The 23,636-nt window shown below is 39.8% G+C and overlaps 1 protein-coding gene across 12 annotated transcripts in view; it reads left to right on the forward strand.

Moving 5' to 3' along the window:
- Positions 1-23,636, forward strand: part of TAFA5 (TAFA chemokine like family member 5) — a 470,229-nt gene that overhangs the window by 108,116 nt on the left and 338,477 nt on the right. For 9 of the 12 annotated variants that reach the window (XR_011138818.1, XR_011138831.1, XR_011138827.1 and 6 more), the window contains exon 2: positions 3,422-3,508. The exons of 2 other annotated variants lie outside the window; for them this stretch is intronic. Coding sequence is in view for 7 of the 10 variants with exons in the window: in XM_068931109.1 (XP_068787210.1) it covers positions 3,422-3,508 (87 nt within the window). In the remaining 3 variants the exon portion in view is untranslated. Of the gene's footprint in view, positions 1-3,421; positions 3,509-12,843; positions 13,117-23,636 lie in introns of those variants that run through there. One more of the 12 variants, XM_068931161.1, reaches the window with a different exon arrangement.

The following is a 23,636-nucleotide window of genomic DNA, read 5'->3' on the forward strand; positions in this document are numbered from 1 at the left end:
AGTGTTCCCAAGGAAAGAGAATAGAATTTTTATGCTCGTACATTTGAATGGAGAAGATACCCCTCCTGATTCATCTAGTTCAAAACACAGGAGAATTATTTACATCTGTATCTGTCTCACAAGTAGTTTATTCTATTTCAAGCGCTTCTCATTACATTGTCTAAACTACCTCCCCAGGCAAGTCATTCCATTGCCTAATTGCCTTTAAAGTTAAACAGTTTGCTCAAATGTCTACCCTATTTTTTTCCTTGTGGATATAAGCTGCTCTTTTAGTCTGTCCTTTCTTTCTGAAATAACCTTCACTCATACGTGTGCCATTCAGACACACAACAGAATTATAACAGGTTAACAAGTTATTGCTTTAGAGCTGATGGGAGGTAAATTGGTAAGCCACTTTGATTTGATTTGATGATTTGCCTGTTTAAGTGCTATACCATATTAAAACCTGAATATGGGTCTCAGAGTACTAGCACTAAGCAGAAGGAAAAGAATATTCGATATTTCCAAAGACTTTGTAGAGAAGTTGCTGGTGAGAGAGTTCCAAACTAGAGGAATAGGTGCTGCAAAGACCTCATAAAGGGTTTTGTTTCGTTTTATTCTCATTTGTTGAAGCTAGAGGCAGCAGATAAATTATGGAAATAAGGGATTCGGATGAGTATGAGCAGTCTTTGAGGACGATGGAGAGGGCTGTGCGGCTTTGGAAGGCTCAGGAAACAAGGTATCTGTTGTACATCTGTGTATCCCTAATAACTTTTTAATTTGGGGGTTGAGTTCTTCCAAATTTCTCAAAGAGGCAGAAGTCTAAAATATAATTAAATTGCTGAAGGTTTATGAAAATATACGCTAATTGGAAGATGGAGACCCTATAGGTGTCCCAACTGTGGGAACAGATATTGTCAGCTCATATGCTATTAAATCTAGAAAATCCACATTGTCTTCAAAAATATCCAACTGTGGGAAATCGGAGCTTACAGTCATTTACAAGATGTAAACATATAGGAAACCAGGCCTCATTTGTTTAGGAATGGAATTGCTTGTTATTAATTTGCAGCTTTAAACACTTAGCCAGTTTGCTGTGAAGTCCATCCCTGCGCTAGTATTTTTGAATATATACTGGATGGGATTATTTTTAATAAAGCTGTCATATGAATGACAGTGGAAATGCTTCTCAAAATGATGTTTTCTCAAGATTAATATTGATTTTAAGCTATGTTTTGGTCTCCTTAGCTATTCAGAACAGCTTTCCCTACTTTTTTTTTTCTTTTTTTTTCCTTCTCCCTCTACGAGGATTGGGGATTGAATGGGGTCGGCATTATCCTGTGTTTTACACATACATAGCATATACTACTCTGGACAGAAGAAAAGGCCAAAGGAAAGAGAGAAGTAATCATTCCAGGCTTATAGCAACTTATTACAAAAGCAGCTATGAGCAGCAGCTCACAATCTTAACTTGCACTCAGAATCATCAGGCTATTCCCAACCTGAAGTACTGCATCGTGTTTTCTGGGCTTAGCTAAAGACTCAGTACAGCCACCTTTCCTTACAGTTTGTCAGTAAATATGGTGCAGGTGCTATGGGTTTCTTAATGAAAATTCCAGATTTTGTAATAATACTCGATGGAGGATTGAATAAAAAGCATCAGTGAAGTCGAGCAGAGGAAGTGCGATTAACACCAGCTAATGTCATGCTATAATTTTCTCTCTTTCCACCTTTTAGTTTATTCATGTTTTGTTTATTAGACGTTATTTCAGGCCTCCATTACCAAAAATTTCATCTTGGAACATATTTGCATAGTACAATAATACAATGACAATAAAATCTCCACCAAAACAAATATAATGTAACTCCTAGGATTACTTTTATCTTCTTCAAAAATGGGAAATATTTTACATTTTGTGTCAAAATAATCCTCTTTGATATGCTGAATACATCACACAAACAATTAGGGTGACAAAGATGAATATAGTTTGAACAAGCAGTTTTCAAAACAAGATTCCTATCTACCAAACTCAGTTCTAATAGTCAGCCTGTTAAAAAGGAGGACCACCACAAACAGTTGAAAATGTGAATTTCTGTTGAACTTTTTTCATTCTGCATCGTGTCTGTTAAAAGGAAGATTCAGCTTTATCTCTGCAAAAGGAAAAGGGTTGAACATACTCAGAATCTTACATTTATATTACTACATTTTAATGACTCCCTTATCAAATTTAGACAACTTCTTGAGGCTGTTTTTCTATATGAGAAGCAGCAGAGTAAATAATCTGATGTATCACCAAACTGTAAGAACCGTTTCCTTTTGGCAAAGTAAATTGTAGTGATATCTCACAGTGGGAGGTGATTGACTCATATACTGATTTTATCTACTTTGATGGGACAACAGTATTGATAAACACCTTCATACGTATGGCATCTCTTCAGGACTGATGGCAGTTGCAGATGCTAACATCAGCATAACAGCTTTTCCCTTGCTGATTGCCTTGGTGACCTTAACCCTCAAGCAATGCTCTTCAATATCCAATTACTCAAGATCTTGCTTGTAGTGGTTAATATTTCAGTTTACTACCTAAAATACTCATCTGCCTCTGATATCTCCTCTGTATTTTTCTGAAGCTATTATGAAGAAAACATATTTATTTAAGAAGCTGATGGTACGAGAAGAAAAGAATCTGTTACATGTTGGCAAAAAGAAAAAAACAGTACAAAATGTTGACATTTAAAATAATATTAAAGAAACTGAACATCTAAAATACTTCTTTTAACCATAACAGTTATTCTAGTTAATTACACTGTCTCTTGCTAGTCCCTCTTTTCTACTAATAACTGTCATGAGTTTAGGAGCTTGATGTGTTCTTTCTATTTTTAAAGAACACCATTATTTTTCTGTGAAAAAAGATTTTTCTGTCATTGTTTCTTCATAAAAAGCAAGAAGTAAGCTGTTTGTGGATCCAGCCTTTGGTGGCACTAGAGTTTTAGTTTGTATTGCACATAGGTGGGGTTTCACTATGAAGGCAGTGATTAGACAAGTGCTGTGTACTATGCTGTATTTCCTTCTTACAGAAGTTACGAATACTTAGCTTCTTTCAAAGAATGAGGGGGACAGAGAGACAGAGACCCTTTTATCTAGTTTCAGTTATGTCAGACGTAGTTAGGTATGCATTTGGTTAACTTATACCTAAAATGACTGCAAAAAAATTCGCCTATATTAGTGAAGGTCAGTTTTATGAATAATGTTCTTAGCATCTTGAAGTAGCTGTTAGATATGGTAGGATGATTATAAGGGAAAACTGTGAGGTCCTCTGTTCTAAATCTCCAGGTTTGTGAGCTGTTAAGACCCCCTAATGTTGTAGTTTATTCTGTGTTCATTTCCTTTTGCATTTTCAGAAGTGATTTCAATTGAATCATTTATGGTTCTTCCATTCAGATTATAACAGCTATTTTGGAGCGGATAACCCTCAATGGCTGTATATGAAACATTGCCCGAGGTGCTTCCAAGATGCTTTTGAGCTGGGTAAGGAATACACCGAGTGTTGACACATTCTCAAAGCACTATGGCATGGATTGAGAGCATATGGTTTATAAAATGTGTTACTAATCCATTATTCTGTACAGTATTGACAGAATAGGCTCTACCAGTTTCCTCTGAAATGTTAAACAAAACAAAATAAACATTTTTAAAAAAATCATTTATTTTCAAAAATGAAATAGAGTACCTAATCTGCATGCTGTAGTTCATGGGTAAAAACTCTAAGATTTAATCATTATCTGCTTCTGACGTGTCTACATTTTCTGCAGTGGCCATTCAATGTATAATATTATCCTAATGTGATGTCATAATATTACCAGTATATTAGCATACTGCTGAGGTAAACTATACTAAGATTTTTACTGTGACTTCAGGATCCAAGCTAACAGTTTCTGCGGGCATGTCTTAACCAGTGTGTTACTTTAAGGCACAAACTCACATTCAAGTCCTACTACAGCATCCCTACTGTCTACATGTCACTTTATACAGTCTCACTGAATCTGGAGCAATGAGTTATCGTGAATAGAGTCTCAGCTATCCCTTCAGATATGGGCACAGGCAACTAAAAACATATGGACTAGTGAACCTGAACCTGTGCACAGCCACAGACATCAAAGACGGTAGAGACATAAGGTACTGGGGTGGGCCTTTCAGCTGAGTGTGCATTCAGTGAGGAATTCAGAAAAAGCTTTCTATCTTTGTTCAGGAGCCTGCTGTTGAGTGCGAAGATCAGGACAGTCTAGTGTAGACCTTGAGATGGTAAAAGCTCCCAAGAGCTGGCACAAAGATGGGTCCATGATCCACTTCGCTCCTTCTCCAAAGCTGAGCGATATCCAGGGAGATGCATGTTATGCCATGTAAAAAGGATGTTACTCTAATAATGTCTGTATAATGCTCTTTTTAATGGTCAGTCTTTCTGAAATCTGGCTGAATCGGCTACAATGTCTCCAGATGTAAGTAGTTTCAGTTGCAACTTAATGAAGATAATACTGCCCTGCGTGTGAAGGGCACTGTTTTAATAGCTGGGGTTTTTCTGTTGTTGTTGTTAAATGCCAAAATCTTAAATACTTCATCTCATGTTGTAATTAAACTTTTCTATTTTAAAGCAATGTAAGCATGCAGAAAAAGGGTTCCTATTAGAACTGCATAATTCAGAATGAAACCAAAGAGGAGGATGTTGCCCTTTAAAAATATGCTATTTTGTGAAAAGCTGCTATACAGTGGCTACTTCATTAACTCTAGTAAGTTATAGGCTGCCTGAAGTATGTGGTAAATAGACAAAATAAACCTTGTACAAAAGCACACAAGCAAGCAAATAGTAAGTACCTTGTGCATGCAAGGGAAGGCTATATTAATCTTCAGTTCCTGCCATTATCCCACCCCAGGTGTATGTAGATGGGCCTCCAATGTGTTAATAGCAGAGAGTTCAGTAATAAATTTCAGATTAGCCTGCAGTAGTCCACTTTCATCCTACCGAACAAAATATGTCTTATATCATTTAATATTATCTGGCTATATCTAATAATAGCTAGAGACTGGCTAACACTTTTTTTTTAATATCAAGAACTAGTAGACTATACTGTACATGAATGGCTTGTAAAATTATTGTTTTATATTTCAGAATGACAGACAAATTTGTGTTCTGAGATTTAAGATAAATTTGAAAAACATTTTCTTCTTTACTTATTCAAGATTGTGGAATGAAGTACTGAACACAAACCCAGTAGAAACTTAGTATTTAAAATTCTAGGACTCATATAATGTTGCGGTCTGATGCAGATGTAGATCTATTGAAAACGTAAGAGTTTTCAGGCTTAAAAGAAGACTGTCATAGTGGTAAATCCATTTTAATTTATACTTAAAATGTAATTATTGCTTATTGGGTGCAGGAAGCAGTTTTCTACTGTTTATTTGAGGTTGTGAATATATTTGTTAAAGCATCTACATTTAACATTTGTCTGAAAAGTATTTGTCCTTTGCCTCCACTAGTTTATTAACAATTGAAGATTACCTCTTCTTTCAATAATATCACCCAACATGCTCAAACAGTACAGAGGCAGTCATTCTCTCTTCCTTATATCTACACTGCATATTCTGTCTAACTGTGGAGGTGCCTTGCTGTTTGCTCTGTATGTACTACATTTTTGTGGTAGCTCCCTTTCCCACTTACTACAGTACGAGCCAATAAAGAAAGGAGTCAAAAGAGTCCGTAGTGGCCTGACTATAGCTCCTCGTGATCATTTTTTGTGATATCCAGGTTTAGAGGTGGAAGGTCAGCAGCTGAATAAATGTAAAGAAAGTTCTCTGGTCAAAGTTTAAGCTGTAGGTCATGAACCTTGTTAGTAAATTTGCCAGTATGAATTTGTGTCGTATCACTTCTGTAGAATTTGGCTCTTTTTTTTTTCTCCTCCCCATTTGCAGGAGGGAAGGCAACAAACCCCCAAACTGATCAGCTTTATAACTTTTCCATGCAACGTTGCTGTTGGCCATTCTGTAAGGGTTTGCTCTGACTTGACTCATAGATCCACTGCTTGTCCTGCATGGCTTACCCAAGGGGTCTTAGATTGTACTGAGATTTTTACTGTGACTTCAGGACCAAAGCTAACAGTTTCTGTGGGCACGTCTGAACCAATATGAAGGAGCACTTACTGAATGTTACTGCATTTAAGTTGTGTGCCTTTAGGCCAGACCTTCAGGAAGTGATGATGGAAACTCTGTGGTCCATAATTAATTTTAATTAATGACATATGTTTAATAGTCTTACTTTTAAGAGAAATCCTTTTTGAAAAAGGAGGAGTAAACAATTAGGTTTTGAGTACAGTTGTGTTAAAAAAATCCAGATGATCTTAAAATATATAAAAAGTAAAAACATGAGGATAAGTCCTATTAATTTCAGTGCAATTTCTGTAAATAATCCACTGGAACATTCAAGCATACGCCTTTCCCGGAAATATTAATTGTGAGTTTTAATAGTTGTATGCTCTCGCTGAACTATCATCTCAGGATGATAATCTTCTAACTGGAGGCAGGTGGGAAGGCCCTTGAGATCTTGCAGACTTTCTCTTTGAGATTAATATTTCTCCCTCGGATGTAAATTGCTACCTGTTTGTCTCTTTTAGCCAGCTTAAGATCTGTTTTGAAAACAAGAATAGATGAAGGCCATAAACAAACAAGAAAAGGTTGAGAGAGGGAATGGAAGAGCAAACAGGCACTGCAATGTTACAAGTTCCCTCATTAAAACTTGTATGGTTCTGTCAGCTTAATGCCCCCTCTCCCCCCAATATATAAATAAAACTCTCCACAGGCAGCCATAGTATATGTAATCATGTATCATAGATATTAAAACACATTATTTACAGGATTGCCTGGACGAATCTGCTAATATGCCTCTTTTCTCCAAACATTTATATACTTCAAGAGTTTGAGCAGAAAATTAGTGCATCTCATAAAAAGAATTCCTTACTCTGGAAGGCAAGAATGAGTTTCAGCGTTACCATGCTGCTGCTGGGTCGCTCCTCAGTGGCAGCTCGTTCATTACAGCTCATCTCATTTCTCATCTGCATACTAGCTTTAGTGGTTTTGGATCTGTACTAGTTGCAAGTACCATCAGTGTAGGAGCTGAATTTTGTAAGGCTCCACATTTTGTAATCCCAGATGCACTGAGATTTTTCTATGTAAGAGATTCCCCGAGTCATAATGCTGTCATTGTACTACTCAGTGGAAAATCTCAATTGCAGAGCTAGCTGGATAAGAGTTGGATTAGCTGGCATAGTGTTGTCTGGAAGATCGTTCACTTGCGCAATGTTATCTCCTCCCCTTATATCCCCCCACTACCACCCTTTGATGATTCCTAGTCTACTGCATTTGGTGAGATACGTATGTTTTCCACAGCCACAAGAACTGTGAAGGATTCCTCTGGGATATGTAAGTATAAATACCTAAGTGTGTCTTCAGTTGCTAGATTATTTTTAGTCAATGGGTGGTTCCCGAGTCATCTATAATTGTGTAGTTAAATGTGTCAGAGCAGCTACTGCACAGATAGGTGCTCCCTGTAACAGGCTGAGTATTTAAAGTAGAATGGAAGTGCACCAGCGCAACATGGCATAAGTGAGCTGTTTAAAGATTTGAGTGATATAAGGGAAGATTGCTGGATAAGCAGATAGGAGGAAGATGATCCATGAGTACAACATGGAAGGAGGAGCATGGTAACATACTTTGACTACACTATCCATAATACATGTGACGGGCATATTGTGTCATTTTGGATTTGCGTTCCTTTGGAATGTACCAGTGGTTCAAGGGATCACAGCGTTCTTAAGGAACCCTTCATTTCCTCTTGGGCAGCTCACATACAGCCTTTGTCAGTGGTGGCCAAAAGCTGTTACCAACTGGTGGCTGCTGTGTGTGAGAAAGTGAAATGAGTTCCCAATGGGCAGCTGCCCACATGACAAAAACTGCTGGCACAAAACTTTTTCTATAAGTAGAAAAGAGGACTGAAACCAAACCAGAATAGAAAGTCAGTAAGACGGTAGGAAGAAGAGAAGAACAGCAAAATACTACAGATGAAAAGCCAGAGAAAACAGTCTTTTTAACAAATACCTCAGAAGTACTAAGCAGACATGATGCATTGTAGTAAATAAAAAGTGAATTATATTGCACATTGATTATTCTAAAATATTGACGCCATGCTGTCCCTTTATGAATCTGCCATTAGGAGAATGAACAGGGAAATGTGATTTGGTCAAAAATAGTAAAGACATATTAATGTATCACCTGATGAGGTAAGTGAAGGAAAAACAAAGCAAAAATTGTAGGCATTCATGGAAGGAGATGATCAAGTGGGTGTGAATTAGTGATTTTTATGGTAGCTGCATCATGTCACAAAACAGAGAGTTTAACAGAATCTCTTTAGAGAATATTTGTTTACTTCAGCGGTGCTTAGCTAGCATCAGCTGAAGATCTGGGGCAGTATTTTGAGGACTACATGCAGTTGTGACTCGTCCACTACTAAAGAAATGAGAACCAATTGTTGGTATGCAGAGAGCAGTAGGAAAAAAAAATATTTAAAGATTGAAAAGAGTAATTAGTGGAAATATATCTATCTGTATTCATATAGTATGTATATTGAATACCGTTATCATCCATATTGGTAGATTAAAAATGGGGAAAAAAATTATAATGCCACCTCAGGCACACGTGAAAGATGAAATGGGTAAATTTCAACAGAATAAAATGTTAAACCTAGCATCAGGAGAAACAGCCCAGCTGAGAGAACCACTGGGCTGGAATAATCTCCTCAAGTGAGTGGTGAATGACCATTGCCTGAGTAACTGAAAAGCAGCTAAAATAAAACCCAGTGTGCCAGTGTCCCAGTGGGCATTGGCAAAGGTTTGGGGGAGATAACCTAATAATAGATGTGGTCTGCTCTATTTTTTTGTGCTTCAAAGCCAGTAGCAGATTCCAAATTCATTAGTGAAAGTGGGCTAACGTCCTCTCCTGTGCTACTGCATTTAGAGCTGCATTGGCCATGCATTATTTTGGTTTTTACTGCATGAACAGGAATAAAATCATTATGTAAAAAACATTCAACACAACTGAAAATACCAAGGGCTTAGTTACAGTGATATGGAGCACAATCTGAATGTGATCATGTTCCAAGAATTTTAACATCTTTTTATTTTAAACTATCTCAATATTGAAGAATAAATCTTTGGAAGTTTAGTAGAATCTTTTCACAGAATGAAATGCAGAGTACAGAAAATACTTTCAAACCTCTAGAACTGAGCAAATGCTTTTATCTTCGCTAATGAGTTCCAGTTTTAATAATGCTGTAGAACTAGATTCTGTAGAACTACAAGTTTTAGTAAAAGGAACAAATGAGTTTATTTCCAAGAGAGAAAATATAGTTTGGAAATGATGTTTTTTCGGTTGCTTTCCCACAAGATTTTGGAAATACTTACATCTCATACACATTTTGCTTTTGCTCCTTGACCATCAGGAAAATGCATTTATCATTACTTTTCCCAGCTGCAACTGAGGCATGTATTTCAACACCTCCACCAGCCATTAACCTTGTCAAGGAGCTTTCAGGTGCTCAGCATCCTTCCTCTAACATTTAAATGTAACTTGAAGGTGCTCAGTTCCCAGACAGAAGCTATTGTTGGGGCACGGCCAAAGGGTAAATGCATCCATTGTCTCTGTACTGCTGGAGATGTATGGGGTCAGGTATCTGACAAAAAATGGAAATTCATAGTGAAATAGTTCTGTAAATCTCTCTAGACTGAAGCAGCTTAGAAATTGTTTGGCATGTGCTATTCCACTAGTTGGAGATGGAATGCAAATCTTAATAGGCTAAAAGATAAGAAGAATTTTTTTCAGTGGAATTTATTCAGAAAAGTCTTTCAGAGAAATCTGTGCTGGTAACTTGAGACATTTTCAATATTTTATAAATCTTTATGCAGGTGACAAGTCAAAAAAATTGAAGACAGCAATTTTTGAATAGGACTCACTCTATTTGAAAGGTCCAAAGTTATTTAGAAAATACAAGGAACACAGTGAACCATATTTAGTACAGCAAGCAGCGTTGCCAGGTATCACTGTCTTCCCAAATGGGAAGTCTTCTGGAATCCCTTGTTGCTATGAGACTAAATATCTCTGTACGGTGTGAACACTGAACCAGATTTTGCTCCCACTTACACCAGCGTGCATGCAGAGGGACTCCCCTGCGGCCAGGAAGCACAGTGCCAGATTCTGATGTCTGACTTATTAAAAGGTCTGATCCAAAGCCCACGAGTATTTTTCTAATTCAGAAGCTTCAAAGAAGTAAGACTAGTTTAAAATTGAAGTACATGGGAGCAGGGCTGTCATTCGGAACTTTGAAAGGAGTGAGCAAGAGCTTTTGACTCACTGGCAGTGTGTCTTCACGTACTATTAGCCAAAAAAGAAAGTAATGTATTGTGTAAAGTCTTTCATAGCTTTTCTCTCCAAACTTAGCATTTTGAAGCTGAAAGATACATATTGCTTATCCTGGTCTGCATAAACTCTTAAGTTTGAGACACTTTTAAAATCCATTTATCTTTATCTGCGAACTTAAAAAAATGAAGCTGTATCAGGGTTTTTTGTGATTGCCTAAGCATAAAATGTGTGAATTTTCTGTAGACATTCGGCACTTTTTCCTTTCACCCAGAAGACAAATAAACAAACAAAACCCAACTTGAACTGAGCCCAAGAATGGCCAATTTCTCACCAAAGGGTACATTTCAGAATGAAAGATTTACAACGGAATATCTCTAGTATAGCTATGACATTGCTTTAACATTGCGTTACTGTAATCTTCAAATATAGAAGATGCAGTAAATGGGTTTATAGGGATTTGTGTGAAGTTTAAAATTCAAAAGAGAGTTGCTTTTAATATTTCTCCATGCTATCAGTGAAAAAGCAAAAAGCACAGGGAGGAACTTAACACAGATCATCAGCAAGAGAGGAGATGTTTGCCAGCTAAAGTATTGATCTTTTATTAATCCGTTCTCCCAAGCATCTGGAACCCCCTCTCCCTTTTTTTTTTTTTAAATTAACAAAATAAATAGTAAGCATTAAAAAGAAACATAAAACTAAGCATTTAACCCAAGAGCTATGAAAACAAAGCTACGACTTATCTCTCAGCTGTTCCCTTACTTTGCTTATATCTTCAAAACTGCGGATGCGCTTTCGTCCAGACAGACCGGGTAAGGCATCAGCCACGGGCGCGTCGCCGTCGCTGCCGTGTAGGTCCATGCGGAGGCAGCCCGCGGGGCAGAGCGGCTCCCTGCTCGGCGCGCCGGAGCCCGGCGGAGCGCGGGCAGCCCTGGCCCCGGCCGGCGCCGGCCCTGCGGCTCCGCTCGCCCCCGCGGCCGCCCCGCACCCCGCGGTGCTCCAGCCCCCCTCGCCCCTGCCCGCTCCCTCCCTGCTTTTCTCTCCTTCCTCAGGAGATGGGTTACCCGCCCGTCCTCGGCTCCCGGTGCGCAGGCCGCGGTGCCGGGCTCGCTTGCGGCGCGGCGGGCAGCGCAGCCTGCGGAAGTTGCGCGGGGCGGCCGGCGGCGTTTGAACGCGAGAAGCGCGGCGGCGCGCCGGGTTCCGCGGGCGGAGGTGCGCCCGGAGCCGGCATCCGCCCGGCACCCTCCTGCAGCCCAGGGGCAGCCACCGCGGCAGCGCTGCGGCGCGCAGCTGTGCCCCGCTCACACCGCGCAGGCTGGGCGCTTCCTCCCACCTGGCGCAGATCCGCCTGCGCGGAGGGAGGGAGGGAGAGCGGGACGGCGGCCCAGCCTCAGCGGGCAGCCCGCGCGCGTCGCGGCAGCCCCGCGGAGGAGCGCCGCGCCGCGCCGCGCGTGGCCCGGGGGCGCCCGCAGCGCGCCCCGCGCAGCCTGGCGGAGCGGCCGCGCGCCGCAGCACCTCCCGGCTCGCCAGCCGCGGCCCGGCTCGGGGCGCTGCTCCCTGCGGCAGCCCGCCGCCGCTGCGCGGCCCTCGGGAGCGGGGAGGCGGTGGGAAAATCACAGCCTGTCTTTTTTGTGGCGGGTGGAGGCGGGGTGGGGGGAGCGGTGGTGATTTATGGCACTGTTTCCTTTGCGCTGATTTTCCGCGGGGAGGGCTGCCACGGAGGCACGGAGCCGTCGGCTGAGCTCGCTCTCGCCGCTCCGCGGGTGCCGCCGCGGCGGGACGGGCGCGGAGGAGGCGCGGCCGCGCCGTCGGTGTCGTTGCGCGCCCAGGCGGAGGCCAGCGTTTTGTGCGAGAGCCGCCGCGGGTGCCGGGCGCGGCGGGCTGAGCGGGGCCCCCCGCGCCGCTGAGCCTCTCGGCGCCGGGGGAGGGGGCGCAACAAATTGCCGGCAGAAGTTGCAGTGCAGAGAGGTCCCTCCCCCTCTCCCCCCCCCCCGCCCGCCGCCGCCCGCTCCCGCCCCCCCGCCCGCCCGCTCTCTCCTCCCCGCGCCGTGGCAGCGAGCCGCGGAGCGGCGGCCCGACGAGCGAGGCAGAGCGAGAGCCAGCGGCGCCCGCAGCCCGGCGATGCTGCAGCGGCCCCCGCGGAGCCGCGGCGCGGTGGGCCCGGCCCCCGCGCGCCCCGCGCCGCCCGGCGGCGGCCCCGCGCCCTGAGCGGCGGCGGCGGCGGCGGCCCGCGCCCCACGCGGCGCAGCGGGCGCTGTTGCGCAGCCCTGCGCGGCGCGGCCGCCTCCCTGCCCCCGCCGCGGCGCGGCTCCCGCGGCTGCCGAGCGCTGATTCATGGGGCCCCGCGCCCGCCGCCTGGGCGAGGAGAGCGCGGCGCTGCCGCCGCCGCCGCCGCCGCCGCCGCTGCCCCCGCGCGGGGTGTGAAGCCCCGGCCCCTCCTCCGCAGCCCCGGGCTCGCCCGCCCGCCCTGCTCCGGAGTGTGGTCCCTGCCGGGGAGCCGCCGCGCCGGGCGCACGGAGGGAAGCGTTGATGCATCGCTGTGGAAATTCATTGTGTGACTTTCTGGGTATTTACTGAGTTTCAGACCGAGATGCAGCTCTTGAAAGCTTTATGGGCACTAGCAGGAGCAGCGATCTGCTGTTTTCTTATATTTGTCATCCACTCACAGTTTCTTAAAGAAGGTAATTATATCTGCATGTCTACGTACCCGGTTCTTTAATACTAAGGTCTGTACGAGGTGCCTAATTATTTTTACTGTTTCCAGTATGTTCTATTTACGGCAGTGGTTCCACGCTGGGTTTTCTCCTTTCCTTTTAAAGCCTTCTCGTTTTTGTTCCTTTAGCAAATAGGTAGCTTTAGACTTACATTATTGGTAAATGTGTGCATATATTTTTATATATATGTCTCTCAATTTGTATAATGATTGCATTCTGCGTTTTAGAATCAGTGTCTCGTTTCCTTGTGGGGCATGTATAGTGTGTAGAAAATATTTGTTGCTATCGGATGACCAAAGAACAGTAGTCATCCTGGGAGTATTAATAAACCAAAAAATCCTAACAAGTAAACGTCTTATTTTTATACCAAATCAATAGGCATCTTCTCCCTCTTCCTTGTTCAGTAAATTTTCAATAGATGGCACTAAAGTTCTATGGAAAGGGCAGGGCAGAGCAAATCCTGGGCATTCAGCATCTTTCCTCTCCTCGCTGCCCCAAAACTGGAAGAGGCCTTTGCATGGTTTCAGGGCTCCTGCTTTTTTCCACCTTGTGGTCGGAAAATTATAATCTCAGTTTATTGAAGAAAATAGCTCGGGCTGTGTGGTGTTTTTTGCCTTCCCTTTTTTTCCCTGCTTGAGTTGGGTGGAAAAAAAAAAAAAAAAAAGATGCATTTGATTGTGTGGCTAGAGGAATTTGCTTGGGGAGTAACCCTCCTATTTTTTCTTTTTTAGTTTTCCTTCCTCAGGAAATCCACTCTTTTTCTTCTGCTGATATAATGATTCCACTGCCTTTTTGTAAAGCAAACTCGAATGTGAGATACAAGTGTGAATCCCGGGAGATGTACCTGCATTTTTTGTTGTATATGGGAAAGACCAATGCTGCTCTCGAAGCAGTGTTAACAAAAATAACACAATTATATATATTTATATATATATATTTTGGTAAACCCATTAATTCTTTTTCAGCATTGTAATGTAGTTCAGATTATAAGTGCCTGAACACTGAGCATAGCACAGTTTTGAATGCTGGCTGTGCAAAGTGTGGGGGAAAAAAAAAACAAAAAACTTCAGTGTGACTGGGACAAAGTTTCACTCAAGACTGGGCAAAGTGACAACCTTGCAACCACGGGAGGATTGCTACTGGTGTTTAATTTAGTGTCAGTCCAACAACCCACAAACTATATATTTTTGTGAAATGATCTTTTTGTGAAATGAACAAATCTGATTTGCTTGATCTGGTTAATCAAGAAGAGTTGTCCAGATATCCCCATTCAGGAATGTGCCAGGGTTTTCTCCTTTAAGAAATTACCCATGCTTTAATTGCTGTCTGTGTGCAATGCCTCCCACATACTCACTTATTTAACATTCTTTTAAAATGCCCCTACTAGCGTATTTATATATCTCTGTCTAATGAGATGACTCTTTTTAAGGAGATTTTGAAGAAAGAAATATTGCCACTCATTTCAGGCTGTTTTTTGTCGGTATTTGCTATTGTGTTTCATATTTTTTTGCTCTCTTCCCCCACTCGATTTTGAGACCTTTGCTACCGTAAATAATCTAGACAGGAGGAAGCACTTTGTTTCACTTAAAACATTTCTTATTGCATTGTAGGAGTAGAAAGCTAGGAAATTTATATATAAAAACAGAAACTGTGGCCACACACCAAGCACTTTAACGAATTTGACAATGCTTTTCCTCCAGCGTTTATAGCCCCTCTTAGTGGGGACTGCACAGAGTAAACTGATGCGCTCCTGGGCTTGTTGGATAACTTAATTGCACGAGTTTGTTTATTTTTGTGAAAAAAATGTTTCTGCTTTGTTTAACCCTGAGAACTACATACTTGCTGTAAATACAGATTGCATGTATTTGGCTTAGTTGTCAGCCTTTTCTTGACGGGTGTTAATCTTCACAATAGTATTTTGACCCCTTTTGTATAGTTACTTCAGCAGTGTATGTCTTCCTCTCTGTAGTGATAGCACTGAATAGTTTAGTGGAATTGATTGAAACTCTGTATGGTATAACTGAGTTTTTCTTTATGAAGAACTTTTTAATGCCTAGTCAAAATTGATTTTTAGGTGTAATAGATGAAAATATAGGCATTTAAAAGAAGGAAAAATAGAGAGGAGATGTAAGTGCCTGTGTATTGTAAAGAAATTGCAAAGTCAAGATTTAAGTTGTCTTTCTTTTTTATTTGAAAACCTAATTTTTAAATGCCTTGTAAGAAAACAAGGGAAAGAAGTGTGAGGAGAGGAATAGCAAAGCATTTAACCATATGTCTACCACACTAGTTTACTCAATAAATATATATAAAGAAGAAAGTATATGTGAGATGGCTGCTGCCTTACCTTCAGAAGATTTGAATTTTTTTGTGATATCACAGCTGCCCCTTTACATTAAAATATTATGAAAAGTTAAGAATGGTATATCTCATTACATGTAACGTCGTTAGACTGTTGGTTTCCTGGCAAAAATATTAATTTCCCATCAGAGCCTAATGGACTACATGGGCTCATTGTTTGTAACTCAGGTATGTGGTCAAATTCCTAAGTTAAATGCTTGGGCATTTTCATTTGATTATTTGTTACACAAAAGGATAATTTCCTGTAGTCCCAAACAACAGACAAGTAAACCTCCAGTGCGCCTAGCCTGATCAGATTAGCTGATACTCTATATCTCCCGAGACAATTTGACATTACAAATTCACACACTGAGCATCTCTTTTTGTGTATTAGACAATTGATTTAAGAAGAATGACATGTAAAATTAATTAAAGATCTGCCTTATTTTATGAATGCATAATCTTTTCATTTTTGCATGTTTTGTAATATTTACTGCTTATTATTTTTCCAGAGGCAGGTGTTAATGGAAAACTGACCTAACGTTCACTTTTTACAACATCTCAAAATGATATAATTGCCACATGTCTTCTTCTGTATTCGTTTGTCTTTTAATCGCTTGGATTTAGTGACGCTATCTGTTATGTTCAACTCTTATCACCCATTAACAGAAGATATTTTTTATAATTTCCGTTATTCTGCATGGTTATAGAGTGTAGAAGTTTCATTATATCCAGCTAAAACTTATTATCAGAACCAGATCTACAGTCCATTACTGTCATATATATGTGAGCTTGTGTGTTGCAACTGTCAGCTGCAGAGTTTTTATACCATTAAGTACTCTTTTTAGTTCCTGTGCTGAACTTATATTTTTTTCAAGTAGACCTGTATTAATACTTAAATTATTTTATATGCATTTTGGAAATAAGGCAATTTATAGTAGTATTACAGTACTGAAGTTCAAATGATGTGAGGAACAGTGAATGCCTTTTCTGAGAGGAGTGGAAAAGAGCTGTTTAAATGTCTATTTTCATGAATATGTTTTTTTCAGGAAGTGAAGAATGGGTGACACAGGGTGCCCATTTTTCCACACTTAGGCTTTTGTGTGGAAATACAGGTCGTCCTGTGGCTAATCCGTTCCCCTACGTCCAATCTGTCCTTCAGTGTTTCTGAAAGATGAATAGAGCTGTGAAGCAAGAGCAGGGTACTGTGATATATAATTGCAGTCCCATGCCTGTCTGATCTTCCTGCAAAGCAGTTTAACATACTGTAGTCAGTTGCAGTCAGTATGAAGAGGTGTTAAAAACTGAACTATTTAAAACTTTTTGCCAGCACCGCTGAGGATGGTAAGGAATTAAAGTAAGGAATTCTGTTCACTACCTGTGGCTCATTTTAACTAACGTAGAGCCTCTTTATTCTTGTTTAACACACCTTTGCAAAGAGAAGAACTGTAAAACATTGCAAGCTGATGAGTGCCATACACATTATTGGGGACCTCCGTTGCCCCAAACAAGTATCCTTTTCCCCCAGCACAACATTTTAACCACTCACGGTTGTGATGGGGAAAGGTAAAGGCTACAGTTTCAAAATGTGTCTTTGAATCCCACATAAGGTCATTTAGTTGAGGATAACTTCAGAAGGATAAGCATATATTACAGCCTTTAATATACTTTAAAGCTTTGTTTGTTTTATGAATGCTAGTTAAGAGGCCGGAATATCTAAACTACTAGAGAGGATTCAATATTGTGAATGGTTTACGAGATTAAAGTGATGGGACTACACAGAAACATGGATTCAGTCTCCAGAATCTTACTTGAAGTTCAGAGGATCGGCACATTCAGGTCTCAGAATTATATTCTTAGTCTGTTAGGTAGATGTTCTGCAGTAATCTGTGTACAATAGGATGATTTTTTGTTTTTATGCTGCAGCAATTAAGTAGACACAAGATAATTCTGGTACTTTTGTTATGATTATAAACCAGGATTTTAGTATCACTTGCACAGATTTAGTATATACTTGTTTATACAAATAGGGTATGTCTTCAGCACATCTAATTCCATAATTTTAGCATATCTAATTCCTCCTTTTTTTTTTTTTTTCTTTGCCTTGGGCAGAAGTTATGGATTACACTCCTGCTGGCACTGTTCTGTCAAACATATTTTGAGGAATTAGTGTCATGATAGCAAAAAGACGGCAACACTTTATAAGAGTGCATGTAATCCTTCTAGTAACTTAGTTTAGGTTTATACTTGAGATTAATATCTTTATTTTATCACTTGTTACAGACATGAATATTTTAATTTGCTCTAAAAGTATGGAAAATGGTTTATATGTTTTTTTATTCCCAGGGTTTAATGTGTTTTTTTATTCCCACACAACTCCACTCCCACTAAGCCAACATTTGAAAATGTCCATTGGCAATATACCTAAGACTTTTTTCTTAAAACTTTCCAAAAATATATAATACTGTTCATATAATCTCATAGCTTCATACAGTTGGTAAAACTGGTGTTTAGTAATGTGTAAAACATTTTGAGGAAAGGATTCATCTTCAAAACTTTTTGAGATTTTGGCCCTCAAAATTTTACTGGAAAGAATTTAAATGCGGCTTATTATGATAGACAATATCACCAGCCTTTCATTCCTTTAAAATTTCTTCCTTTCATCTTTTAAGCATAAAAAGACTTGGAAGAAAGAAAGAAAGAAAGAGAATTATTCCTAAGGATGTGTGTGTGCGGGGATGGGGGGGGAGTTTAGGTTTGTGATAAGAGTTCTCTTCTCAGTTTGCCTGTGTCTCAAAACAGTGAGATACCTTGCATACCAGATGTGCTGCATATGTTACCTATATATAGTAAAACTAAGTTGAGGATAGCGTGTCCCAGCCGCAGATTTTCTTTCTTTCTTTCTTTGGCTATCTGTCTGTCCGTCTCTTTAAATGTTTTGCCACTTCTAACATACTGTAGTATGATGCTTTGGTCTGGTTTGTGGAGAGGCAAGTATGAATCAGATTGTCACAGCAGCGCGTCAGACTAGAGAGGGACACAGAAGGCAGAAGTAGAACGTTTCTCTTCCTAGCCAGACAACAACAGATTTGACGGGTTAAAAAAAAAGAAAAGAGAAAAAAAGAAATAAACACTGCACAAGGAAAGAAAATGTGGAAGGTAACCAGTCTGTTATTTTTGTTCTAGCAATTTTGCCTAGTTTTATGGCAAATTAAATAAAATTAAGAAGACCCAGTTCAGTTGCTATTTGACGATAAGGAGCCACAACAGGACTGAGAAAGATTAGAAGGTCCTGCTTTGAAATAAAGTAGCATTATATTTGAGGAAAAAAGGTATTTTCAGAGTATTTTTAAGTTAGTATTAGAATAGCATAGCAGTTAAAAGTTAGGCAGGCAAAAATTCTTAATTATTTGCTTTTGGGGGGCTGAGTGGTTCTTTAGCTGGCATTTGCTGTACCAAGACACACCAAGAGGGGGAGTCTGTCAGGGTTTCTCCCCATAGAAGGCAGCTTTGGGTCAGCCTTTGTTTTTGAGTAATGAAAATGAAAGATGTGCATAGAGAAGAGCACCACAGATGGAAAAATCCTACCTTTTATCGTTGAGCTAGATGACAAAAGGAATTAGTAACAGATTTTCGGTAGCCTTTTTATGACTGCCTGTTTTCTTGCCCCAAAAGCACAAACGAGGAATTACTGACCTTTCTCAGTATTTATCAGCACGGTACCTACTCTTAAAGGCTGTGCTATAGGCTGGTATGATTCACAGCATCAAAAAGGGATGCTTATTAGATATGTTGACTAATATTTATTTTTCTTGTTTCTAAACAGGCCTTCTCTTTTCTTGGCATACACTTTTGATCATTACTGTATCAAAAATAAAGTTGAAATAAAACCAAGACCCACACACACTGAGATTTTTTAACTGAATTTAAAAGATGGCTTATAAAAAAGCATGTAATCCATATATTCAGAGCTGAAGAAGCCAATGTGGTATTGGGAAAACCCCCATGTCTTTAATTCATCACTGATAAAAAATACGTAAAATTCCCCTCTTCTTAGGAGTTATTAAAAATTTATGTATGTATACAAACATATGAATAAAAGGAACAACACAGGTTTTTGTGCTAATGATAATGATGATATTTGTTTTCTGGTAGTATTTAGATGTCCCAGCTGAGGTCACGGGCTCACTGAGTATCACTGGCCAACTATAGTGTATTCTCATACAAGTCCAAGCCAGGGAGCTATTACATTTAGTATGTGGATTTTGGAAAAGATCTCTTTTGCTCAAAAGCTATATATTCTCACCACTTGTAGCCTGTAGTGGAAGAAGATTCTGTTTAATAGCAAAATCTATTTATTTACCTAAATATGCTTTTTTATGCCTGTTGTGGAAATCCAACACAATATAATGAATGTGCCTATTCATTATACTTTACATTTGGCGCTACATCAGTTCACAAGTAAATGCTTGTCAGAACAAGTTATTAGTCTTGTGAAAAGCAGTGAGTAACATGTTTGAAATGTATCTAAACAGCAAACTAACATATAAGTAACCAGAAGAAATAATGTAGTGGGTCAATACCTGTTGAAATGTTTTCTGAAAGTAAATGCTGTACTAATGGGTGTTTTCATGTGGCTGATTTATTATTTTTGATCACATAGAGAAAAGATTGTGTTAATTTTTCAGATGAATTATTGTGTTGATAATAAACCAGCATATTCTGGACCTCAGTTTTCTCTCTGAGGTGCTACAAGCCCATATGATATTCCAAATTCTAGATATTTAATTGCAATCACACATGAGGAGAGATACAGGCCAGCTGAAGTCAATCCACAGGAGAATGAAGGGAATAACCAAAACTCTAGAAGATATGACCTGGAAAGGAATGCTGAAGAGACTGTGGTTGTCTAGTTCAGAGATGAGACAACTAACATGCTAAGAGTTTTCAATGGGAAAAACCCTGCCTTAAAAGTAACAAACTCTGCTCTTTCTAAGCTAGGAAGACGACAAGAAGCAGTAGGTACAAACTGATCTGAGGAAGATTCAGGTTAAACATTAGGAAAAAATTATAGCAGGGGAAATTTTATGCTGTACATCAGGGAAAACGTACTAGTGGTAAGGATATTCGAGCACTGGAACAGATTACCCTGGGAAATTGTGAAACGGCTAACAAAGACTTCCACTTTCAAAGTGTCTGTTAGGAATAGTGTAGGACAAGTTGAAACAGAGAGGCAAAGTGGGTGACCTCCTGAAGCCTTATCCTTTATAGTTCTCCAAAATGTTGGCCTGGAACTTATTTAGAAAGCTGAAAGTTATTTAAGCATCTGACTTTTGGGCAGTTTCCTGTTGACTGTTGATGTGAGCAGGCTCATAATAAGACACACTGGGATCTGAAGGGATTCAGAGGACAAAGCAGTATATAAAACCTAAAGAAAACAACCAATGGTTTAAGTTTTTTTGCTAGCTAAATCAAGTGTTTTTTTGAGTTGCAGATGTAATAACAAGGAAAGGAAAATGTCATAATTTAAGCTGGACTTTTTGATGTATCAGTATATAAACTACACTATCTTAAAGTCACTCTTTTACATGCCATTTAGGTCTCCAGGACTTTAGAGCCATCCTGAAGTAGGGCCTGGCTCCGTCCACTCTTCGTTGTATACAAAGAGTAGTGAAATTAGAGAATTTTTATCATTCAATTTGCAGATATTTCTTCTGGGGTGAGGATTTAGCCAGAGGACTGTTGAACTCTGCTGCTCTGTTCTTGTTACTCCAGCACCTGCTGGGTCCATGCCCAGTTGGCCGCTCTGAGCGGCTCTGGTATGGGGAGCACAGAACCAGCACCACAGCAAGGAGAGCTGCCACAGTCTTCTTGGAGGATCCATCAACTGGTGGTCATTTGGTGCTGCTGGTGATTGAGAGCTTTGCGTTCATTCCTGTCTGTAGTGGTGTGCACCTTGGTGAAATAGCATCCAGTTTTTATAATATCTGCAGGGTTGTTAGAAACTATACCAAAATGAGAATTAGTGAATTGTGCTGCCAGAAGATATGCGGGAAAATAGTAGTCACCAGTGTTAAATAGAGGTGGCCAAACCTAGATGTGCTGTGTGTTGGAGCTGGGAAGTGTCATACTCCACAACTGGTTCTTGGAGCAAGTCCTGTAATCGTCTGGGATTTGTTCATGTTGCTTGAACGTTACATACGACAAAGTTGTTCTACTTGGAGGTGCAGAAGAGCTGGATGCTAGTTATTGCTTCTGTGAGTAGCAGTAACATTTTTGAAAAAAGAGGAAATAGAAAAGCTTTTAGAAGTTACTGTATCACAAGTTAAAATTTCTTTACCCCTTTACACTAGTTTGTCAAAATGCACCCACATTTTATGTGGTTCTGAGGTGGGTGCTAATTAGTCATGACAATGATGCTGTATGATATCTTTTGTACGTTGTTACAGCTCTTATTGTATTAAATTACATGGTTCTCTGCATAATTCTTTCAATACAAATTTATAGCTTTAAGGGGAAAAAAACCACCATTGCTCCATTATTCAGAGTAGTACTTGTTTTGGAGATGTGCACAGTGGATCTGGGAACAGTCTTTAGCCTCAAGAGAATCAAATAGTTGTTTGAAATGGTCACTGCTTGAGTATCACCTTGCTTACGGCTATGAACTAATTGAGATTAAACTAAAATGATTGTGAGATGCTTCCTTTCCGTGTGAACTGACAATTCTCATTATCTGTTAATGTTTTAAAAGTATTATTTAGTCCTTAAAAAAAAAAAAAAGGATATGCTTTTGGGTTCTTCTTCAGTTCTAGTTTTTGCTTTTGTTTTTCTAAATACATGCTGGTAGATGAAATAAAGACTCTTCAGCTTCATTTATTGCAAGATCTCATAACTGTTGTAAGCATTTTTGCGTACTTGGCTATAAAACAGTATAGATTATACCAGATGCTGCATTAACTTATTTTATAGAATTATAATGGATGCTGACAAGTCTTGGAGTCAAGTCTTTTTTTTTTTTTTTTAAGATAAAAATGGCTTAGTATGTGTTACTTTTGTTTTTCTTTCCAGTAATACTCTTGTTTTGCTGAATTGCTTCACCTTTCCGTCATTTAGATTCAAATTTTAGTAAAACTTTATATATTTTAATATTTTATAACGATTTGTGCATCTTCACTAAAGGCTATAACAAAAATAATATACATATTCTTGTCAGTTATTTAGGTAATAAGTGGCATGATACTCAAGTGGGCTAAAGACTCAAAACCTCCCATTGCCGGCAGTTAGAGATTGTGTGATAAAACATATGGCTTGAGCATTTTCTTGGCCTTGTCCACTGGCTAATTTCATGCCAAGACCCAACAGGTTTATCATTGTTATTGGTCAATTCATAACTAGAAAATATCCGTTTGATGTGATATATATATATCACTTGCAGTTCTAATTATTTAGAAAAGGTGCGTTGTAGATCAGTGTGTAACTTATCAGCAATTTTTCCTTTTTGCTGGACTTTTTTGAGCCCCAAACATTTTGCAAGCCATACATGAGTCTTCAGTTTAAATAAGCTGTCTCTGGTAACAGCTTTCAGATAGTAATCTCTAAGGTTTGAAAACAGAAGGAAGCAATGTGCTTAGAGAAAATAAGGACAATATTTGACATTAGGAATGAAATCTCGTCTCTATTTAAGTTAACAGTGAATTTCTTACTGTTTTCGCTGAGGCCACAATTTTCACTGTGTTAGGTAGCAGGAGCTTCTACTATGCTTTGGTTTATTGACTTGGGAAAGCTACCTTTCCCAAGGTAAAATCTGTAAAATGTGTGTAATATAAATGACTTATCTTTGAAAAGTAACTGTTACCGAAACCCTTTTCAAATCAACAGATTAAAACATGCACTTCACTTCTGCAGGTTCTGCTTAATACTCCAATCCTCTGTGCCGTACTGAGGCACTTCAGCTCCCGGTGACATTCTCTTGCTACTGGTAAAATGAGATTATTTTCCCTATTCCACAGATGCTAAAAACTAGGTATAGGTATAGTATAATTGCATATTCCTGTGCAGGGAATTATTAGTGATAGTAATATCTGCTTCTGTTTTATCTCACACTGAGGCCCTACGTAGAGCTGGAACCCCACCATTGTAGTAGCTTCACA

This window comes from Struthio camelus, chromosome 1 (assembly GCF_040807025.1).
Source record: "Struthio camelus isolate bStrCam1 chromosome 1, bStrCam1.hap1, whole genome shotgun sequence".
Lineage (NCBI taxonomy): Eukaryota > Metazoa > Chordata > Aves > Struthioniformes > Struthionidae > Struthio > Struthio camelus.